Source organism: Tachysurus fulvidraco, chromosome 18 (genome assembly GCF_022655615.1).
Source record: "Tachysurus fulvidraco isolate hzauxx_2018 chromosome 18, HZAU_PFXX_2.0, whole genome shotgun sequence".
NCBI lineage: Eukaryota > Metazoa > Chordata > Actinopteri > Siluriformes > Bagridae > Tachysurus > Tachysurus fulvidraco.
In genome coordinates, this window is record NC_062535.1 from 8780041 (window position 1) to 8799818 (window position 19778).

The 19778-nt window shown below is 36.2% G+C and overlaps 1 protein-coding gene across 5 annotated transcripts in view; it reads left to right on the forward strand.

The window, feature by feature from the left end:
- gpm6ba (glycoprotein M6Ba) overlaps window positions 1-19778 on the forward strand; it is a 34276-nt gene that overhangs the window by 6160 nt on the left and 8338 nt on the right. For 4 of the 5 annotated variants that reach the window (XM_027156417.2, XM_047803383.1, XM_047803382.1 and 1 more), the window contains exon 1: window positions 5001-5166. The exons of the other annotated variant lie outside the window; for it this stretch is intronic. In XM_027156417.2, the coding sequence (XP_027012218.1) occupies window positions 5097-5166 (70 nt within the window). In that variant the 5' untranslated portion in view covers window positions 5001-5096. Of the gene's footprint in view, window positions 1-5000; window positions 5167-19778 lie in introns of those variants that run through there. 5 annotated transcript variants of the gene reach the window in all.

The window sequence follows — 19778 nt, forward strand, 5'->3', positions numbered from 1 at the left end:
AATCGCCTAATATGAGATTCACAGAACCCAAATATGGTCAAAGGCAGTTGTGGTGTGCTGTCATGGCAAACATGGTTAGCACAGGCAAATACATGCATAACAGCAAAACTACAAGCAAGGCTAGGGCCAGAAACAATAGTGTTCATACTATAAAAACATTTATAAAAACTGACTATAGGGTGCAATAGATTTACTTCAAAACAACAATTGTACTGTTGTGTATTATATGATTATTAAATTATTTTAGTACAGTTAGTATGTGATAATAATACATTATTAATTTAATACTTTTGATTCATGGGAACTATGTTTATTATATAGTAATGAACTATAATATTGTATACTGTAGTAGCTAATGATAAATATGGCTGTCAGACCATGATATAATCATTGTGGCGCTTATGTTAACTGTATGTTGAATTCTACTAATTGTAAAATACACTGACTTTAAACAATATTCAAACAATTATAATTTACATTACAACAAATTTTTTCTACCCATTACACATTTGAACATATGTATGATATGTTCAAATATGATATGTTCTGATGCCATCTGTATTAATCATCACTTATCAATTTACAATTTGCTCTAACAGCATCCTGACCACCACATGAATGTCTTCAGGTTTCCTAAACACATCATAGGTTTATTCCACTAGCAGTAGTTTAGTATTTGTAACTTTAGCACAACATTTTTTTTACACTTCATACACTGCCCAAATCTCACCTGACAATTTAAATGTCCTAGCATGTGGATTTAGTAAGGCCCTGTTGTGCCCTATTTTTCCACTGTAACTCCTTTTGGAGCACATGAAAGAGGGATAAATATCTTGTTACTGAAGGATACCTGCTGTCTGTTTGTTCCACATAAACCAGACATGACTATCAGTACATCTGGCTTTTAAACACCCAGTGTAGTCCTGCAACACTAACAAAAACCTATCCACAGCACTTTGGGAACTGTGTACCCGATCACTATAATTATACTTGACCTTAAAATATAAACTCATTAGTAAAATAGCTAACATCGGGCAATAGTTAACAATAGAAATCTAACATGAATTTAACAAGCTTGAAACATCCTTTAGCATGAGTCGAATTTTTCTGAAGATCATTGGAAAATGATATTAAGTTCTCATATTCCTTTTTTTAATCAAGACATTGAATGATGAGGTCAATTTGAACATACAGCCTTGTTACAGTACATACATTATAGACAGAAAAGAAATAATTAATTTTGACAAATATATTTATACTCTAATCATTAGAATTTCCTTTAATTAATTACAACTAAGCATAAAAATGCAGGATTTGCAAAATAATGTACAACTTTATGTATGCATATTAATAATAGACCTGGAATATGTGACGCGGCTATGTGTGTGTGAGAAAGAAAATGATTTACTATCTCACCTGATGCAATCTCTCCTTAGGGAGTTTATATTTTTAAATATAGCTACACCGGTGTCATAGAGGGTTAATAAAGTATTCATAAAGGGCTCATTATGAAATCTGGGAGCATTTAGAGGGTTCTACTCTGGCGATTGCAGTACATGTACAGTGTTTCTAGTGTTTATATGCCCAAAGATTAAATCAGTGACTAAAATGTATCTCTGATAAACTTTCTTTCTGTTTAATAGTTTTTTAAAGAGTCATTAAAAAGCTGAAAGATTAGTTAAGATCTTAAAGATGTTTAAATAAAGTACTCCAGTGAATGTCTGCCTGTCTGCCTGCCTGTCTATCTATCTACAATTATATTGTCAAGTAACATCATGGTTAGCTTAAATAGTAATGATTTATTGATCAGTTTAAAAGAGCAGGGCTATATTGTTTATTTTTTAGGGCTATATTGCGTGTCTTTAATCAGTCTATGTGAATCCATTACTGTGTTCAATACTTGATTATCTGTTGATCTATTAGCTGCTGAGTGTGTATTAACGACACTAAGACCCTGGAGGCCCATAGAGGCCCATATACTCTTTCCCTATTGAAGATGATTAAACACTTTTATTGTCGGCCATTTTGTGGCCGACAATATGTCACAGTCATATGTGGGCGGTGTTGCATTAATTTCAGATCCTTACCCTTCTGTTTTTAACAACTCACACTTTTGTCTTAATTATTACTAACAGCTTATGTCTAGACCTTAGCTTGACCTTAGTTAAGCTATAATGCACTGTTCAGAACAGGCCCAGGCTTAGCCACAAGCTGTAAAGGATTATGTTTAGGAAGGAAAGCTTCAAAGTAGGACGTTTCGGCACGACTCAAAACTACAACAAACCGATGTCATGAATAATTCCTAAAAATTGTCACGTGTGCGTGATATACAGTATGTGACTCTTAATGCTGGTCTAACCTTGACTATACTTAATTTAATACACAAAATATCTCATAGGAATTATAATTTCAGAAATGTTATAATGAGCCCAAAGATACCCTTTTGGCGAAGAGATACGCTTTTAGTGACCTGAGAAAGGATGTGCTTAAAAGCATCAGGGTTTGTAGCAAGAACTTGGCAGAAAGTGGAAATCCACTTAATGATACGTCTTACTTCAGATACACAAATTTATGGAGCGGGTTTTCACCTGGGAACACTTGTAGAGATATAAACTAAGGAGGAATTTGGTTGAAGTGGAGCCACTAGTTAGGTGTTGTCCTTGATGGAGAGATGTCATCATAAGGAAAGATGATATACTCTGACATCACTGTATCATAATAAACAAATATATAATTGTTAACATCCTAGACAGCATAAACGATGATGCATTTTCCACTCAAATTAGAAACCACTTGACATTATTCACATTGGAAGTGTTTTAACTTTAGTTTTCACTAAAAATGGAATGAATTGGCACTAAGAATTATTACAGTATGTGCAAAGATCACTTTCTGCATTCAAAGCATTCCTTTAAAACATGAGCTTACATGTCAAATCGCTGTGCATCACTGCTGTCCCACAGCTAAAGCAGACGTTTTATATGCCACAACAATTATGCTGTTCTTCGTGCAGTTAACTGTGAGTTCCTTAGCCATTCCCACCACAGAAAAACAGTCAATTATGGCTTATCTGATTGGCAGTGTAGTTCATTGAGTTTACGATGATGTTACAGTCTAAGACATTATATAATGACCCAAACATGCAAAACATGAGGATGCATTCTATTGCTAAAAATAATGTTAGTTTTAAGAATTAGTATATGATTTATACATAATATATTTATCATCCAGAATCTTACAAAAGGTGAAAAGCACACAAAAATTATTGCAGTGTCTAAAGCTATCTTTCAGAAGACAGCAGTTAGGACAGTCTTAATCACATACTCACATATCTTGGTATAAATACTGGTCTAACAATATGACAGCTGTAACATGATAAACCTCCTTACATTAATGACATAGGTCCATCTTACATTTAATTTAAGCTAATTACATATACAAAAGTGCCTAGACATCAGACAAAATAAATGTATGAGTGGTCTCTAGTCTAACACATGATACTGTTTATACTGGCTCTTAGGCCTATTGTCATTCTCCATCTGTTATATGTGCAGCTGCTGGTGTTTATGTCTACTCTTAGTGTATGTGAAAAGGTTTATGGTGCAAGGTGATGAAGATTTATTATTAAGCTGTAAAAAAAAGGCTTAAGGATAATGCACTTCACTTTTCCTCTAACCTTGTGTCTGACCTGTTAATAATGATGTATTAGTGCTGATCTGTGATCAGTCCCATCTTACTCAAGCATAATCTTGATCATTTAACACAATAATGGTTTTATACAGCTGTAAAATCATTGTTTTTTTCTCTAGAACGTCTGCTGCTAGTAAAATATGGGCTTGTGTCTTCTTCATGCTGATAAGTCACCTTAAATGGTAATGATGATGTTAAGGGATTACAGTGACTCCTTTTCCCCCAAGCCAGCTGTGCTTGAATGTAGCCTCAGAGGCAGCATAAAACCATGTGCAAGATACTTTATACTATTTAAGAGGATTCAGGGCAGATGACATATTTTTTGCTTGTGTGCATGGTTTATTATTAAAAAATAAAGAAGGATAGACACAAATTGTTGTCTCGATTTGCTCATAAATGGCATAAATCACTGGAAATGTTTGTAGCTCTTCCGGTTTAGTGTCAGTGCATTTTCAGTAGACTAAGTCTAGTCAAAAGAGCGAGAAAACACTATATAAGACATATAACACTATATATTGCAGTACTAAATTATAATATATGCATACAGTATTAGTCAACATGGCAACACTCTAAAGTACCAAGAGTAGAGGTGAGGAGATTATTTTACAAAACTATATTAGTTTGTGTCTAGGACTAGTACCAAACTAGATCATTTGCATATGTCTATATACTTTTCATACCTTATGAAGTATTCCTATATGCCAGTATAATAAACTAATTTACTGTACATTAATAGTACCAGATTAGATGTCTGTATTTAAGACTGTATAGTTCAACACTAGACTTCATGTATATGAAGAATTCATATAATACAAATTTGATGCATGCAGCCTATTACTGACAGAGTAAAACACCCGCTGGATTTGATCTCTGACATCCATAAACATGTCATGAGCAGTGATTGAGAAGATGCATGTGTCATGGGTGTAATGAAAAAAAAAAGAGGAGAATTATTTAGCCACTAATACCTCATGATATTATGCATTCCTCAACCCTAATAATTGTTTTGAGCTATTCATATTTTTTCTCTCTCCAGTCTAATAACCTGACCACCCATTACTGGTTCCAAGATCAAGTATTACATTGTACCATAGAGTACTATTCTAGAATGTATGCATGTAAGGTTCTATAACATTTATGTAGAACATGCACAAATTGCGGTGTGGAACAAACAGTGATTATTGCACGTCTCTATGATGCTAAGTTAACATGCATGTGTACTGGACTATTAGTGTGCATATAAGACGTGCACGTCACATCTTCGAGAAGGATTGTGCTCGTGTGTGTGGGAGAGAGAGGGAGAGAGGAACAGAGAGAGAGAGAGAGAGAGAGAGAGAGAGAGAGAGAGAGAGAGAGAGGCGCGCGCAAATCCACTAAGCAAAGTGCTGTTGGTGAGCATTGTCCAAATGGATGGAACGAAACCAGCTATGGAGGCGACAAGCGAGGAGAATCAGGATGAAAGAGAGGAGAGCAAAGGTACAGAAAACGATCTCTCCTCGATTTCTTTGAAGCCTTCGTCAATATTGAGCGTTTGTCGCGCGAGCGCCGCGCGTGTAGACAGAAAGCCGCGCGCCCTTCAGCATCATTCAGTGCGGTGGTTTAAACGCGCAATGTTTCATAGTAGCTACTCCTTATAATGATGCAATTATTTCTAATTGATAAGTCGGTGAAAGGTGCTGTTTTGATTTACCGTTGACGTGATGTTTTCTTTCTGCATCAGTGCATACGACAAGTGATGGTGATTTGTCAAGACGGTGCAGCGACGTGCAATAAAATCCTTCAATTAAGATGTTATATTTAATAGCCTACAGTTTAGTTGATTTAGCTTGTTAATTTGTTTGTGTAAATTCCTTTTAAGAAGTATATTGAGCCTTTTGTCGCCTTACTTGGTGTGTATTTTAATGGCTGTAGTGTCGCATTTCCTGGTGTTGTTTACCTTATTGACATTATTTACCATCTACAACCTTCATTTTTTTTTTTAAATTATCGATTACACTGGTATAATAGTGTTTCATATTACTGTCAGCAAGTGATTGAATTAATCGCCATTAAGGCTATAAAACAAGCAGCTTTATTCATGAGAAAGGAATCAGTGAGAGAGAAAAAATCAGACACTGAAACACACCTAATCACACAGTGTTACTCTGAATTATTACATAAAGCAAGTGTGTGTGTGTGTGTGTGTGTGTGTGTTTGTGTGTGTGTGTGTGTGTGTGTGTGTGTGTGTGTGTGTGTGTGTGTGTTTGTGTGTGTGTGTGTGTGTGTGTGTGTGTGTGTGTGTGTGTGTGTGTGTGTGTGTGTGTGTGTGTGTGTGTGTGTGTGTGTGTGTGTGTGTGTGTGTGTGTGTGTGTGTGTGTGTGTGTGTGTGTGTGTGTGTGTTGTTCTGGGTGTGGGTTGAACGCGTTAAGGATTTGTACTGTATTTTATATCGGTCCAGTTTCTATTCGGATTATGGAAGGATCAATTCTTCTCTTTTTTTTGGAAGCTAAAATGAATAAAAGCACCTCATCTATAGTGTTATGTGTTAGAATCTTTAGTGCTATATGTATAATTTAGGAAATATATTAGTGTGTATGGTATGTGTATGGTTGTACATTTGGGACTAGGATTATACTAAAGATGTAAAATCAACACTTTATATATAAATGGATGTACAGCGACCCTTCACAACCACAAGGTCTCAAGTGCACTAGAGCATCCCTACCCCCCGTCATCACCACCAGCTTTGATTGATTTTACTCGAGCACTTTGCATCAATATGTAACATTTTAGCTCTTCTTTTGTTTGCTCGAGTCCTTTTGTGCAGAAATTAATGAGACTCACTGCCAAGTATTCTCTAGAGCATTTTCTATGCTTATGGACACACGAACATAAATAGTGGAGTCGTCCTCAACCGCACCCTTTCTCTACACTGTCGCACTGCCTGTTGTGTTCATGTAGACAAACCTATGACACTATTTTAATTTTATTAAAAAATATATACAATGTTTTGGCTAGTTCAGAAATCTGTTATATTTGTCCACTTCTACAATCCTTATTATAAATGATTAAATATATAAATCAAATATTCACAATTTAAATGAAATTTCACTATTCAAAACTGAAATTTCCCTATAATGATTAAAATCAGTGACTAGATATGAACTGATCATCATACCATTTAACCAAACAAAGTTCACTCACTCTGATTGCCATGATGATTCTTTAAAAGAAGAAAACAAAAAGCGTTTATGATTTCACAAATATGGCAGAATTTTCCAACAGTGCTTTTGCTCAATTAATCATATTTTAATCATGATTATGAATTTGGGTTTCCCTAATGAGTTAATTATTTGAATGGTGATCTTTGGACAAAGATTACATATTAACACTTTACTGATTTGTACATTAAACCATAAACCAGAAATGTAATTGTATTCTATGTTTAAGAATTTCAATGCTTAATTCATATTTATCACATTTCAAAGATTTTTTTTCTATTTAAACGATACAAATGCAACTGTTATAATTGCATAATAGGCTCAATAATTATTGTGATTTCACTATTTCACTTTATATTCTTTATCTGAGTAGCAATAAGCATTGATTGGTGTCTAGAGAAATGCTCTCTTTCAGGATGAAATGTGGCAGAGTTTATTGGTCTACGTACATGTGAAAATACACTACAAGGTATCTTGGGTTTGTGTAAAACACTTGTGGGGTGCTACAGAACAGGAACAGCCAAGATGTTATTAGACCAGATGCCGTTGTTACATTGGTGAGATTTATATCAATGGTTTAGTTAAACCAGTTTTGTAGATCACATGCTGTTAAAGAATTGTGACCATTGACAGAGGCTTTTATCCAAAGAAATTGAGATAGAGGAAAGGAAATAGAGCTCAATTAGCAATTAAGAGCCCAACAGTACTAAGGTTCAAATCCTTTTAATTAGGAGCCTTAACCACTGACTGAACATTGACCTTAGTACTAATATTGAGTCATATGAAAAAACTGAACTCTCAGACAGCTGACCTGACTGTTCACTATAGCAGTGTATAATCTCAAACAGTACTGATACTTTTATGATTGTGTGCTGATCTGGACTCAGATTTCTTATTTTAATGCCTAAAATTCAGTACACTCACTGAATCAACAAACAATGTGCCATTTTAAGTTTTTTTGCATTTATAGCTTAATGTGCAAAAAAGTGAATATTAAGTCTCTATCATTAAATACATTAACTCAGGTTCACAAGGTTACAGACTTAAGTTGAGACTTGAGTAACAGTACCCCAGTATTGAGATAACGAGACTGAACAAATAACTGAGCAGCCTGTGTGGACAAAAATTCCCAAATCCTTCTTATGTTGTAGAGAAGGAACCAACATGAGCGTGTCACATTAGCAACATGCAAGAAAAAGGAGAGTTCAGTGTCCATAGATACCCCAAGGTTGCAAGCTGTGACTAAAGGGGAGATGAGTTTGTTATAGAGGATTTTGCAAGATCATGACCTTGGGATGAATCACCTGGGATGATCAGCAGTTCAGTTTTGCTAGGCTTGAGATTCAACTGATGATCCGTCATCCATGATGATATGTCTGCCAGACATGCTGAGATCTGAACAGAAGCAGTGGTATCTGAGGGTGGGAAAGAGAAGATAAGTTGTGTATCATCAGCATAGCAGTGGTAAGAGAACCCATGTGAGGAAATAACTTTACCAAAAGAGTGAGTATACACGGAGAAAAGAAGAGGACCAAGTACTGAGCCCTGTGGGACACCAGTGGAAAGTCCGCCTGGAGCAGATGTCACACCCCTTTATGTTACCTGATACGAGCAACCTTCCAGGTAGAAAGCAAACCATTCCCATGCTGTTATGCAAATTCCAAGGCACTTGAGGGTGGAAAAGAGATTCTTGTGGTTGACCATATCAAACGCTACTGATAGGTCGAGGTGGATGAGGATAGATGATAGCTTTGCTGATCTAGCAGCATCTAGTTTCTCAGAGACATGCAAAGGGCTGTCTCTGTCGAATGTGCTGCTTAAAAGCCAGACTGGTTGGGATCTTGGAGGTTGTTCTGTGGACTCAGAGCAGGTTTCTTCAGGATGGGAATAACCCTTGCTCTCTTGAAGGTAGTTGGTACATGACCAGATGTTAGGGAACCATTGATGATCATGGTGATGAAGGGCAGAAGGTCTTGAAAGATGGTCTGGAGCATAGTGGAATTGAGTGGATCCAATGGGCAGGTGGTAGGATTGCAAGGCAGAAGTGAAGGTCCTGCAGATTTTCTTGATCTTCCCTTTCCCTGCTCTTTTTGGGGTGTTTTACCTTTATTCTCTGAATGTCTGTAGTACCAGACTAGAAAGTCAGGCTTTTTTTTTTACTGCACACTTCCTTCTCTTGCATAACTCATGTTCGCTCTTTCATATACACTACTTTGCTAGAGTAGGTGCTGAGGGGGATTACATCATCGCCATGATGAGAGGAAGGTAGAGGGAGGGAGCGAGGCCACACATATTTGTTGCACCTATTACATCAGTGTTGGGAAAAAGAGGATGATCCTGTAGAGGGGAATATGAATGTGGGGTTGTTCTGTTCTGTGTCACAAACACTTCTATATCTCAGTGGCAATATATGAATACGATATGATATGTGAGTAAATGTGTTGTATGACCAGTAATCACTAAATAATTTAAACATGGTATGTGCTGACAGTGATTTACCCCTAATTACAGTCCACTTGAAGATTATTTTCAGTCGGATCATTACTTGTAATTAATCAGTTTAATTTTAAATGACAGTCTACATAAGCATGGGATGAAAATAGAAGTTCATGTGGTGTCATGCATTAGTGATTTTTTTCAATTTCCTTAATTCCTACAAACTGTGTGTTGATCCACTTGATCATTTGAATCCAAGTTGAAGGTAATCACTTGGCCCCTCTTCCTTTTTTCACTGTTGTCTATTTCTACATTTTATCTTATATGATCTCACAAACTAACCCTGATTTTTTTCCCTGTTCCTTTCTTTTGCCTATCATTCAAATGTGTTTTGAATGTGTGTGGGATTCTGGGAGCATGTGAGTTCACTCACACAGATCACTCTCACAGAGAGAGAGAGAGAGAGAGAGAGAGAGAGAGAGAGAGAGAGAGAGAGAGAGAGAGAGAGAGAGAGAGAGAGAGAGAGAGAGATTAAGAGAGGAGGGACTCATGTGCCTCTAATTTGGAACATCTCGCTCAGGGGCACGCTGACAGACTCCATCTGCCACTGCAAACTCATGTGTGTGTTTAGCTAGGTTTATGTGTGTGCGTGCATGATTATAATGTGTGTTGGTATGAATAGCAGTAGCAGGCAGGTTGGCACAGCATGCCCAGTTCCTGTATTATGCCAGGCTTCTCCTTACTTATGGATTTTATCCACTGGGCCTACTGGTGCACAATCTGCCAATCTCATTCTTTTACCACCTTTAGGAATCTCTTCATTTAAAAGAGAAGAATGAAAATAGAGAGGTTATATATTTCCTGTGAGACACACCTAAACCAGTTATTTAACAATTTTCTTAGAAAATGACCAACAGTACATCAAATTAGAAAATTCACAAGATAGTTTGGACTAGGTGAGAATTTGGGGTTAGCAGTCATATCTTTTCTTATAATTTCATATGCAATCTGTAAAATGATGGGTTGAAAAACATGAGCCATAACCATAAAACACAAAATTCTCTAATCACCATGTTAGTGACAAAGTTTTAGGCTAAAAGTTTGACACTGCAATGAGTTCTTCTCTGGCTCTCAACACTTGTGCGATTACACCTCATGGCTGTGGAGGAGAAGCTCTGCTACAGCCGACCATGTGTTAAGCCAAGAAGCAGCTAAAAATGGCAACTGCCTCCTACTCACAGCTGAACAGGCGGTCTGTGTGAGCCTTCAGTGGCCCTCAAGCTTGCTTCTGAGATTTTATATGGAGACTGTGGATCTTTCAAGGTGAAGCATCCAAAAAAAGGCAGACTGCAAGGAGTACTTACAGTTTTTGCTGTTGTAAAGAATTTTTAAACCTTTACAATAGCTTATGTTAGTATGCCATGCCAAATGCTTCACAGTTTCTAGATGGCTCATAAATATTAGTTCCTAAATACAGTGAGATCATCAAAAGAAAAATGGCAAAGGGTTTTCTTGTTGCAAAATTTATGGGTACAAACAATATAGGCAATCTACAGTATCTCTAAGTAATGCCAACTTTCTATATCAACCTAACATTTAGTCAACAATTTTAATAGAAGTAATTATGAAGCTAGCTGTTTTAATTGTCATATTTCTGACAAACGCAGCCCCAAAACTAAAAGCTTTTAGTCCTCTAAAAAAATATTTTAATTGCCATTTGCCAATTAAAAAAGAATATAACTGCGGGCAGAGAGCTGTAAAGTCCAGACATCCCAATATACAGTTTTTGCTAGTTTTCTGATTGTAGTTCATTTCTAAACTTGTGAAATGCTTATTGATTTGTGATGCTTACATTGTTGAAGAAAGAATTTTTTTTTTACATATTAGGACAAAATATCAGTATAGCACATTTCATTGTGAATGCGCTAATAAAGGATTAGGCAAAAAACGTTTCTAAATTTAAAATAATAGTTATATAATCTATAGATGACCAATCCCCAACCTTTCCACTCATTGTCAGAATCTAGTTCTTAACATGACTTTCAGGTTCTGTGCAAATGTATGTGAACAATCATGAATTACGTCTGTTTGAGAAAACAAAGGTCGGTCCCACAATGAATCATTGGGATGTGGCAGATACAGTATATTGTATAGAAAAGTCAATGTTTTTGATAATTATTTAGGTTTGGATCCTCTAATGTGACTGTAAGTTTCCCATAATCTTCTTGGTGATGAAACAGAAAGAAAAAAAAATATTAATAATTAAGTAATTAACATTAACTATCAGACTTTCAGAACCATAGATCAAGTTGGATGCACTATTGCTGCTGAGGATCTGTTAAAGCCAAGCCTGTATTATTTCAGAGCTTAATTAAAGTGGCTGGCATTAAATGCCTCCTTACATAAGATGAAGTGTTGAAAATTTGGCATGGCTCAGACCAGCATTAATGACAAGAGGTTCCATGTTGGAGTGGATCTTTGTGTACTTGCATTGTTCTTAACTATCCATTTTGGATATGTCTAAATCTCTCTGTTGTGTTGGCAGTGTTCAGGATGTAGAGATTGGGCTGCTTTTGGCTGAAAAGGTAAAAGATACATTTAATAACATTGTAATATTTAATTTAAGTCAAGTCAAAATGTCCAGACCTTTTTTTTAAACAGAGACATGTAATCTGTACTGCCACTTCAGTTAATATGGCTTAGAACACTGGGTATTCTTCAGAAACCACACTGAAGTATTAATCAGTAATATTGTCTGTTTTCTAAAATATTACTGTTCCACAAATGCTAAGCTGTTGTCATATTGTTCTAATTATATTGCAAAGATTTTATCATTGCGCCTGCTAGCATCCACCTCGTTAACCAGGGAACATTTGATGAATGCTAAAAGGAGATATGCATCATGTGATATCTTTTTTTTTTACACTAAACTAAAAATATTATAAGTTTCAGAACATGCTGGATTGTAACTACTTGCTTATTCATTGTGTGTGTGTGTGTGTGTGTGTGTGTGTGTGTGTGTGTGTGTGTGTGTGTGTGTGTGTGTGTGTGTGTGGGAGTAAGGGATGAAGGCAGAGTGAAAGACTGGTGACCTCAACAACTGTTTAAGATTGGGTGCATTGATAAATGTAGACAGAATAGCAGATGAAGAGCTAGAGGCCACACACACACACACACACACACACACACACACACACACACACACACACACACACACACACACACACACACACACACACACACACACACACACACACACACACACACACACCCTACTACAGTCCTAGGACTAAAAACCACATGATGGGTCATTGATCAGTCTGGCTTGATGGTGGTGAAAGGGGGACCACTTTAAACATGTTGTACTTAATTACAGCCATTTACTAAACACAGTCTGTCCTTCAGCGTGCTGAGTTGTAACCTCTATTGTTATAAATTGATGCATCAAGACCTGAATAACAGTGAAGATAAGTTAAAAGAGTTCAGTCTGTAGTATGCAGACTGCCAGTACTTAGGTTAGTCTACATAGCAACAGGTTTTGTGCTAAAGAGCTACTGTATAATGTTTTTATTCAGTATTCAGTAGTGTAATGTGTAGTTAGATCATGAGCCAGAGTTCAGAAAGACAGATGCACAGAAGCAAGAAGTGGGATTTCCTGTTTGATGAATAAAACACATGCCTCATTTAGCAAGAAACTTGTTTTTAGACAGACAGACAGACAGACAGACAGACAGACAGACAGACAGAATGACAGACAGATAGATAGATAGATAGATAGATAGATAGATAGATAGATAGATAGATAGATAGATAGATAGATAGATAGATAGATAGATAGATAGATAGATAGATAGATAGATAGACAAAAGAAAAATGTAATATAAGAGAAGGAGAGTAGTTATAATAATGTCTAATTATAACAATTATATTGAATTGTGTGTTGTAATGGGTTAATGGGTAACTAGGGCAGCACTTCTAATACCCTGTCACAGTCATCAATGGCCAGGCGTCTGTGGCTGTACTCACTGGACTGGAAGGTTGGTCACTTCTCTCCTATCTGTCAATCATGTAAGTTTGTCAGATGACTTAGCTGTCAAGTGTGGAAGAGAGAATCTGGTGTTAGTGTACCTCTGTTCATACAAACTGGCCATAGACAGTTATAGATTTAAACATTTGATATTGGATCAGATTAATTTTTTTTTAATATATATTTTTTTAATTGAGTATTGGATCCTTCCTAAGATTAAGATTATGCATGATGATTTATATTCCTAAAATGTATAAAAATTATGCAAATTATAGCACGACTGATTCTGTAAATGTAAATGTAATGTAATTGTTATAGGATGTTATATGATCTTATGTTGTTATAAAGAAACCTAAATATTATGTGTCCATCCATCCATTTTCTGTACCGCTTACTCTATCAGCATAGCAGGGAACCTAAAGTCTATCCCATGGTACAAGGCCCTGTTTAGGGTGCCAGCCAATCACAGGGCATGATTGCATACACACTGAAGGGGAAAAGCAAGCACATAAGCTTGCCTGAGTGATATCTCAGAGGGAATAAATATAAAATAGAATTGTTTGTGAATGTATAAAGCTAATAGCATGTTAGCAAAAGATATAACACACAAATGAGGTGAAAGATTTATCAGAATTTCACGATTTGCGGTGAGATTAAAATCATAGCGAGGTAGGTACACATTCTAGTGTACATTTCCTAGGATGCTCATAAAGAAAAGGATCACAGAAAACTCAGTCTTCAAAACTCTCTTCTAGAGCCATAAATTCCACAGTTTATTACAATACCAGTGAAATATAATAAATAAATCAAAATGGGGATTATTGCTGCTTCTTTCAGCCAGATTCATAAAATGGTGGTTAAATATAATAATTTGCCTTTCATTCATAATCTTCAGCATCAACCAAGCTAGTAGATACAAGATGAAAAAAGTTACATTTATTTGCTAATGCACAGGGTTGTTTGTGCCCTATTGTTATATTATTAGTATTTTGACTAGTTTATTAATTTATACCAAAGTCTCATTTCTACCGCACCACTCAACAGTGTACAGTTATACTCTTACAGCACTACTTGAGAATATGGCCATTTGTGTGTGTGTGTGTGTGTGTGTGTGCGCGCGTGCGCGTGTGTGTGTGTGTGTGTGTGTGTGTGTGTGTGTGTGTGTGTGTGTGTGTGTGTGTGTGTGTGTGTGAGTGAGAGAGAGAGAGAAAGATCTGTTCAGTCTGTGTTTAATACTATGTTCTAGATAAGGCACATTCTTTTACTGATTGCAAATTACACAGGAGCACAGACCATGATCTATCAGGACAAAGAGCCATGGCTACTTTCCAACAGCTTGAACAGATGTACTGTATTTGACAGTGTGTCAGTGTTTCACTCATTTGAGAAGGAATTCTTTCCCAGGACAAAATTAGCCTGCAAATTAATATGCACAACTCCTAAAAAGGATTGTCTTGGCAGATATATGTTTGCCCTTTAAATATTCACTGCTGCTTGAATAAAGATGTTTGTTTCTATGCTACATTGTTAACTACACATTGGAAAGTCAATTAATTTGCATTAAAATCAGCCAGTGCTTCAGTTTCACTTCAGTTTCACTTCAGTTTCACTTCATGTTCATAAATGGACTAAGCTTTGAATTCTGCATTTGTCTAAATGGGTATAAATCTTTTACATGACAATAAAAAATAATTGAATTGCTTGGATTATTTTAACATTTTTCAGTAAAACCTCCCTGATTTTCTCCTAAAATAATATGTGGTCAGATGTCGATAGATCCCACAAACGAGTGCCTTGCAAAACAGAGACATAGAAACTCTAACACTGCTTCTTTTCAAACTGCTGCTCCTGTAGTGTAATAGAACGGCTAAACACATCTGGAGGTGCTAACTACACTTAGGCGCTGTTCTATATACAGTACATGAGTTAACAGAAGCCTAAAATCTGTACAGCCACATTTGTATAGTGTTATGTTTATTATTATATTATTATTTATTATTATATTATTATATTAAACTCTGCATATTAATTGTATATAAAATAGAAGAATCCTTTATCCTTAACAACACAGTGAAATTCTTTTCTTCACATATCCCAGCTTAGGAAGCCAGGGTCAGAAAGAATTAAGGGCCTCGCTCAAGGGCCAAAAAGTGGCAGCTTGTCAGTTCTGGGTCTTGTGCAGTGTCGCTATTAATGCAGCACAGAACCGCCGTTCCGGTGAATGGAACAAATGACATAGGCAGGCCCGTTCATAAAACATCTGAGCCGTAGGGACTGAAAAGAAGCAAAAAGGGCATCATCTCGCCATCCCCCAGCTTACCGACACATGCACACCATCTGTGTATTAAAAACAAGGAAAAAACTTTGGGACATAGTGTTATTTGAAAATAATCATTTTCAGGGTGGTAACGTTTCTCACGTTAGGCTGTATCACAATCTCTGGTCGTAATAAATTCCTTTGTACTGTTATAATGGTTGTATGGTTTGTTATAAAAATGACATGGATCCATTATTCTACACGTTCACGTTAGCAGAAATGATGAACAGGATTATGACATAAGGAAAAAAGAATATATGTACTGTATGCTAGCTTCATGACTCTGTGTTACAGTCTACAGGCATCATTCAAGTTTTAGACACACCCAGTGGCTTGTTACCCTCTGCTGTTTATTATTATATGCACGGTTAAAGTTAAGCTTACCCACATAGACATTTTGCCTTGCTCTTTCTCACTCTTGTGCTGTTTCCATCTCTCTCAAACTGACACTCTCTGTCTCTCACACACACCCTGGGGGTACATGTGTGTGGGAAGTGTGTGGAAACTGTGGCAACGCTGAGACCGTCAACTGCGCTCAACTGGGTCATGGGTAACATGCTTCCATGACAACCACTTTTCACTGGCCCCTGGGCTGAAAAATGCTTTTTGCTCAGTCTGCTTCTCTTTCGCTTACTCTCTCTGTCCGTCTGTCTCTCTGTTCGTTTGCTTGTTTTCCTCACATGCTTTCTTTTTCATTTCACTAATTCTTAGTCTGAACTGCCTGGCATTGACTCGACTGTACTGCTCTTCAAGGGAACAGATTTTTTTCAACTTTATGGGGAACATCAGAGATAAACAGCGGAACATGCTGAAAGCCTTCAGAAAGCTGCAGTAGATGCACACTGAGCCTAGTGTTCAGCTGTGGAGAGAGGAAGTCTTTTGTATTGTTTTTAGATTGTTGCCAGGCCTCTTTGAAGTGTTTTGGATACAGCATTGTGATTTTTCCTTGCAATCATTTTTTAAACCTAGGACTGTTTCATTAGAACACTAGTTGATCAAAACTGGAATTGGGTTTGGTTACGAAAATGTTTTCAGAATGGTCAGTATTGCATGACAGGTGCTAGGATAATGTATTTAAACAAAACTGAAAAAAGAATATTTTATCTCTTTTTCTTTTTCAGCCAAAAATTTAAAGTTTTGTTTTTAATTATTTTCGACAGAAAATGTATCTTGGCATCCCAAAAAAAAAAATAGTGTCATCTGATATCAATTTATATATCTAAAACATTAGCAGTAATATAGGTGTCATTTTGCGCATTATTTTGTTTATATTTTGCGCAACTCAGTATGGAGTTGGGGATTGGGTATGGGGATTCTGTGAAATTTTATCAGACAACTGATTATAATTTGTTATATCTATTTTTGTTTTTTCATAAAAAATGACACAGACGTGCAGTATTCACTGTTTTTTGAGTCCCGTGCACTCTTTTTGTGCGTACATGCCTGCAACATTTTCAGAAAAACTTGTTTGCTTGTTCTTCTTCCCAAGATATAGACAAATCTTTTATACCACAGTGGACGTATACAGGACAATGTATTTACTAAAACCTTTTTTCTGAACACATAAAGCATCACATGAGCAATGTTCTGAATCTAACATGCTCTCATTTAATGAACATGGCCTGTCTTTCTCCTATATCTGTCCCATATCATAGCTTTATATCTGATTGTCTGCTCCCACTCACGTAAAAATCATGACCACTTGCTTACACAATTTTTTTTGTTTGCCATGCAATCACATTCCTGTACACTCAGACTCTGCAGCAAATGGCCTTCTGGATAATTTCTGCTCCAAATATTGAGATCTGCTCTCATCAAACATCCGCTTGCTAATATTGTATTAATGCAGGTCAGGTCTGAGTAGCCTGATCTGACCTGACTCACCCGACACAGGCTGAATCTAAATGCTGAATAAATTGAAAGAGATGAAAGTTGAACTGATCTCTTAACCAGGAGCAGTGCTATCTCAGCCGTTTACATTAATTAACTCCTTTCCTTTTGGCTTTAACCGGGCTTGGAGTCTGTTCTTACTTCGTTTTTATTCATCATCTTGCCTTTGGAGAATGTTCCTATGGTAAATTTGCTTTATTGATGGTATTAATCTTAGGTACATCAGAAGAAGCAATAATGTTTTAGAGCCTGGTATGCCTGCTGTTTTAATGTGGGTTAAGTCGTTAGTTTCCCAGCACAGAGCCCTCAGCTACCAGCAGTTCATACACACATGTTTGCAGCAGGAGGCAGGAAGAATCAGAGATGTGTAACTGAGGTAAGGGTTGTAATTTCTTTCATTGAGTCACAATATAAATACATGGAAGAATGCAAAAATGAATTATGAAGACTAAATAATGATGTCCTTTTTATTAAAGAGATGATTCAGAGACTCATTGGCCCATAACATTTGCTGTAATGAGTAAGCCATTGATTTCCTATACATAAAAAAGCAGATCTATCCAACTACTTTCAATGCAGATGATAGTGATGAGAAAAAGAATTATCACAGGACATGCAGTCAGTTTTTTACATATCGCATGTCTAGCTGACAAAGTATTAATCATAAGCAGTTTATAGAAAGAGCAACAAAGTGTTTAATGGATTGTTAAGCAATGTTAATGTGATAAAAAATGTCAGTGTTCATCCATAGACAGATTTCAGTCTCTTTTTATTATTTAAATATTCAGTCAGTTGTAATTTGACAGACTTATGGCTCCTGCTGGAAACAGGAAAAAAAAATATGGACCCATAATTCAACCCATCATGTTGAGAAGGAACAGCTCTTTCTCTGTCAGCCATATCAATATAGAAATCTTCTCCTTTTCCATTAACCAATATTACTGACAGCTAGTTTGATTTTAGCCTTAGTATTTTGTCAAAAATACACATTAGATAGATGAGAGGTTCTTTTTATTATTTAAATTTTATTATTTAAATTTGTCTGTGATTTAATGAATTTAATGAAATATTTACAGGCATTTTTATACCAAGCAGAAGACAATTGACAAGCAACATGACCGACTTGTCCTGATTGGTAGGATGTTGGTGATCCACAAAATCTTTGTTTTTGTGTTTTTATAAAACCTGGGGTTTTTTTTATTTATAGATGATAAGTTTCAGAATGAACAATCACTTAATGTACTTTATTTCCGAAATGGGAGGAAAATAAGTAACTACTATAAAAAAATATATTTAATATCTTATTAATATTTAGATATATTATATATAGATTATATTAGATATATAATATATTAATTCAGGGCTGGTTTACATCTAAAACCGTATTTAAGCCCAGTACTGGAGTTTCACTCTGTATCGAGGCAGCCAGTGTGGCCACCAGATCTTATTTTGCCTCATTACACCATGAGTCTTAATTGGATAAATCAATTATGTAACATTCCTTCATGCTCTTATGCAATCACTCATCAGAACTTCAGCTCCTCACTCAGCACCCACTGCTTCTCAGACTTAACTCGTTCCTTTCACATGATCTTCAATAAATATTACAACTTGTTCCAAAACTGCAGCCTGAGAACAGCAGCCCCGTCTTCCCTTGCTGTCCTTTGTTCTGTTTAAAGGAGATAATTACTTGGATTTACAACTATTAAATACTGTAAAATGCATGTTTTTTAGTTATTAGTGTAATTATCATGTTTTATTTTAACGTTGTCTGTCTCCTTTTGTTTAAAAAAAAAACAAAAAAAAACAGCAACATTCTAGCACCAGATTGGCCATGTGTATTTTGGTGTGTGTGGTTTGAAAGGGAAATGCTAAAAATCTATTTGTTTGGATTTTGGTTTTCCAAACATAAACAAATTTACCAAAACTACTGACTGTACCTTAAATAGTGTGTACAGTATCTAACACTGCAGTGCAACATAGCAGACTGAGCAAGGGGTCTAATTTCTAATGACAATTTTCCAAGTGTGTTTCTTCATATGACTGTACAGTAATGGATTTTTGACAAGGATGAAGCGCTCGTTTCCACACGTCGTGAGCTTCACTGTGATTGGAAAGTGTTCAGGATGCCGATGGAAAAGGGTTTCCATGGAAACACTAAAGTGGAATGCGCAAGAGCATGTGATTGTAACACCCTCTTTTATTCTCAGTCTGTGTG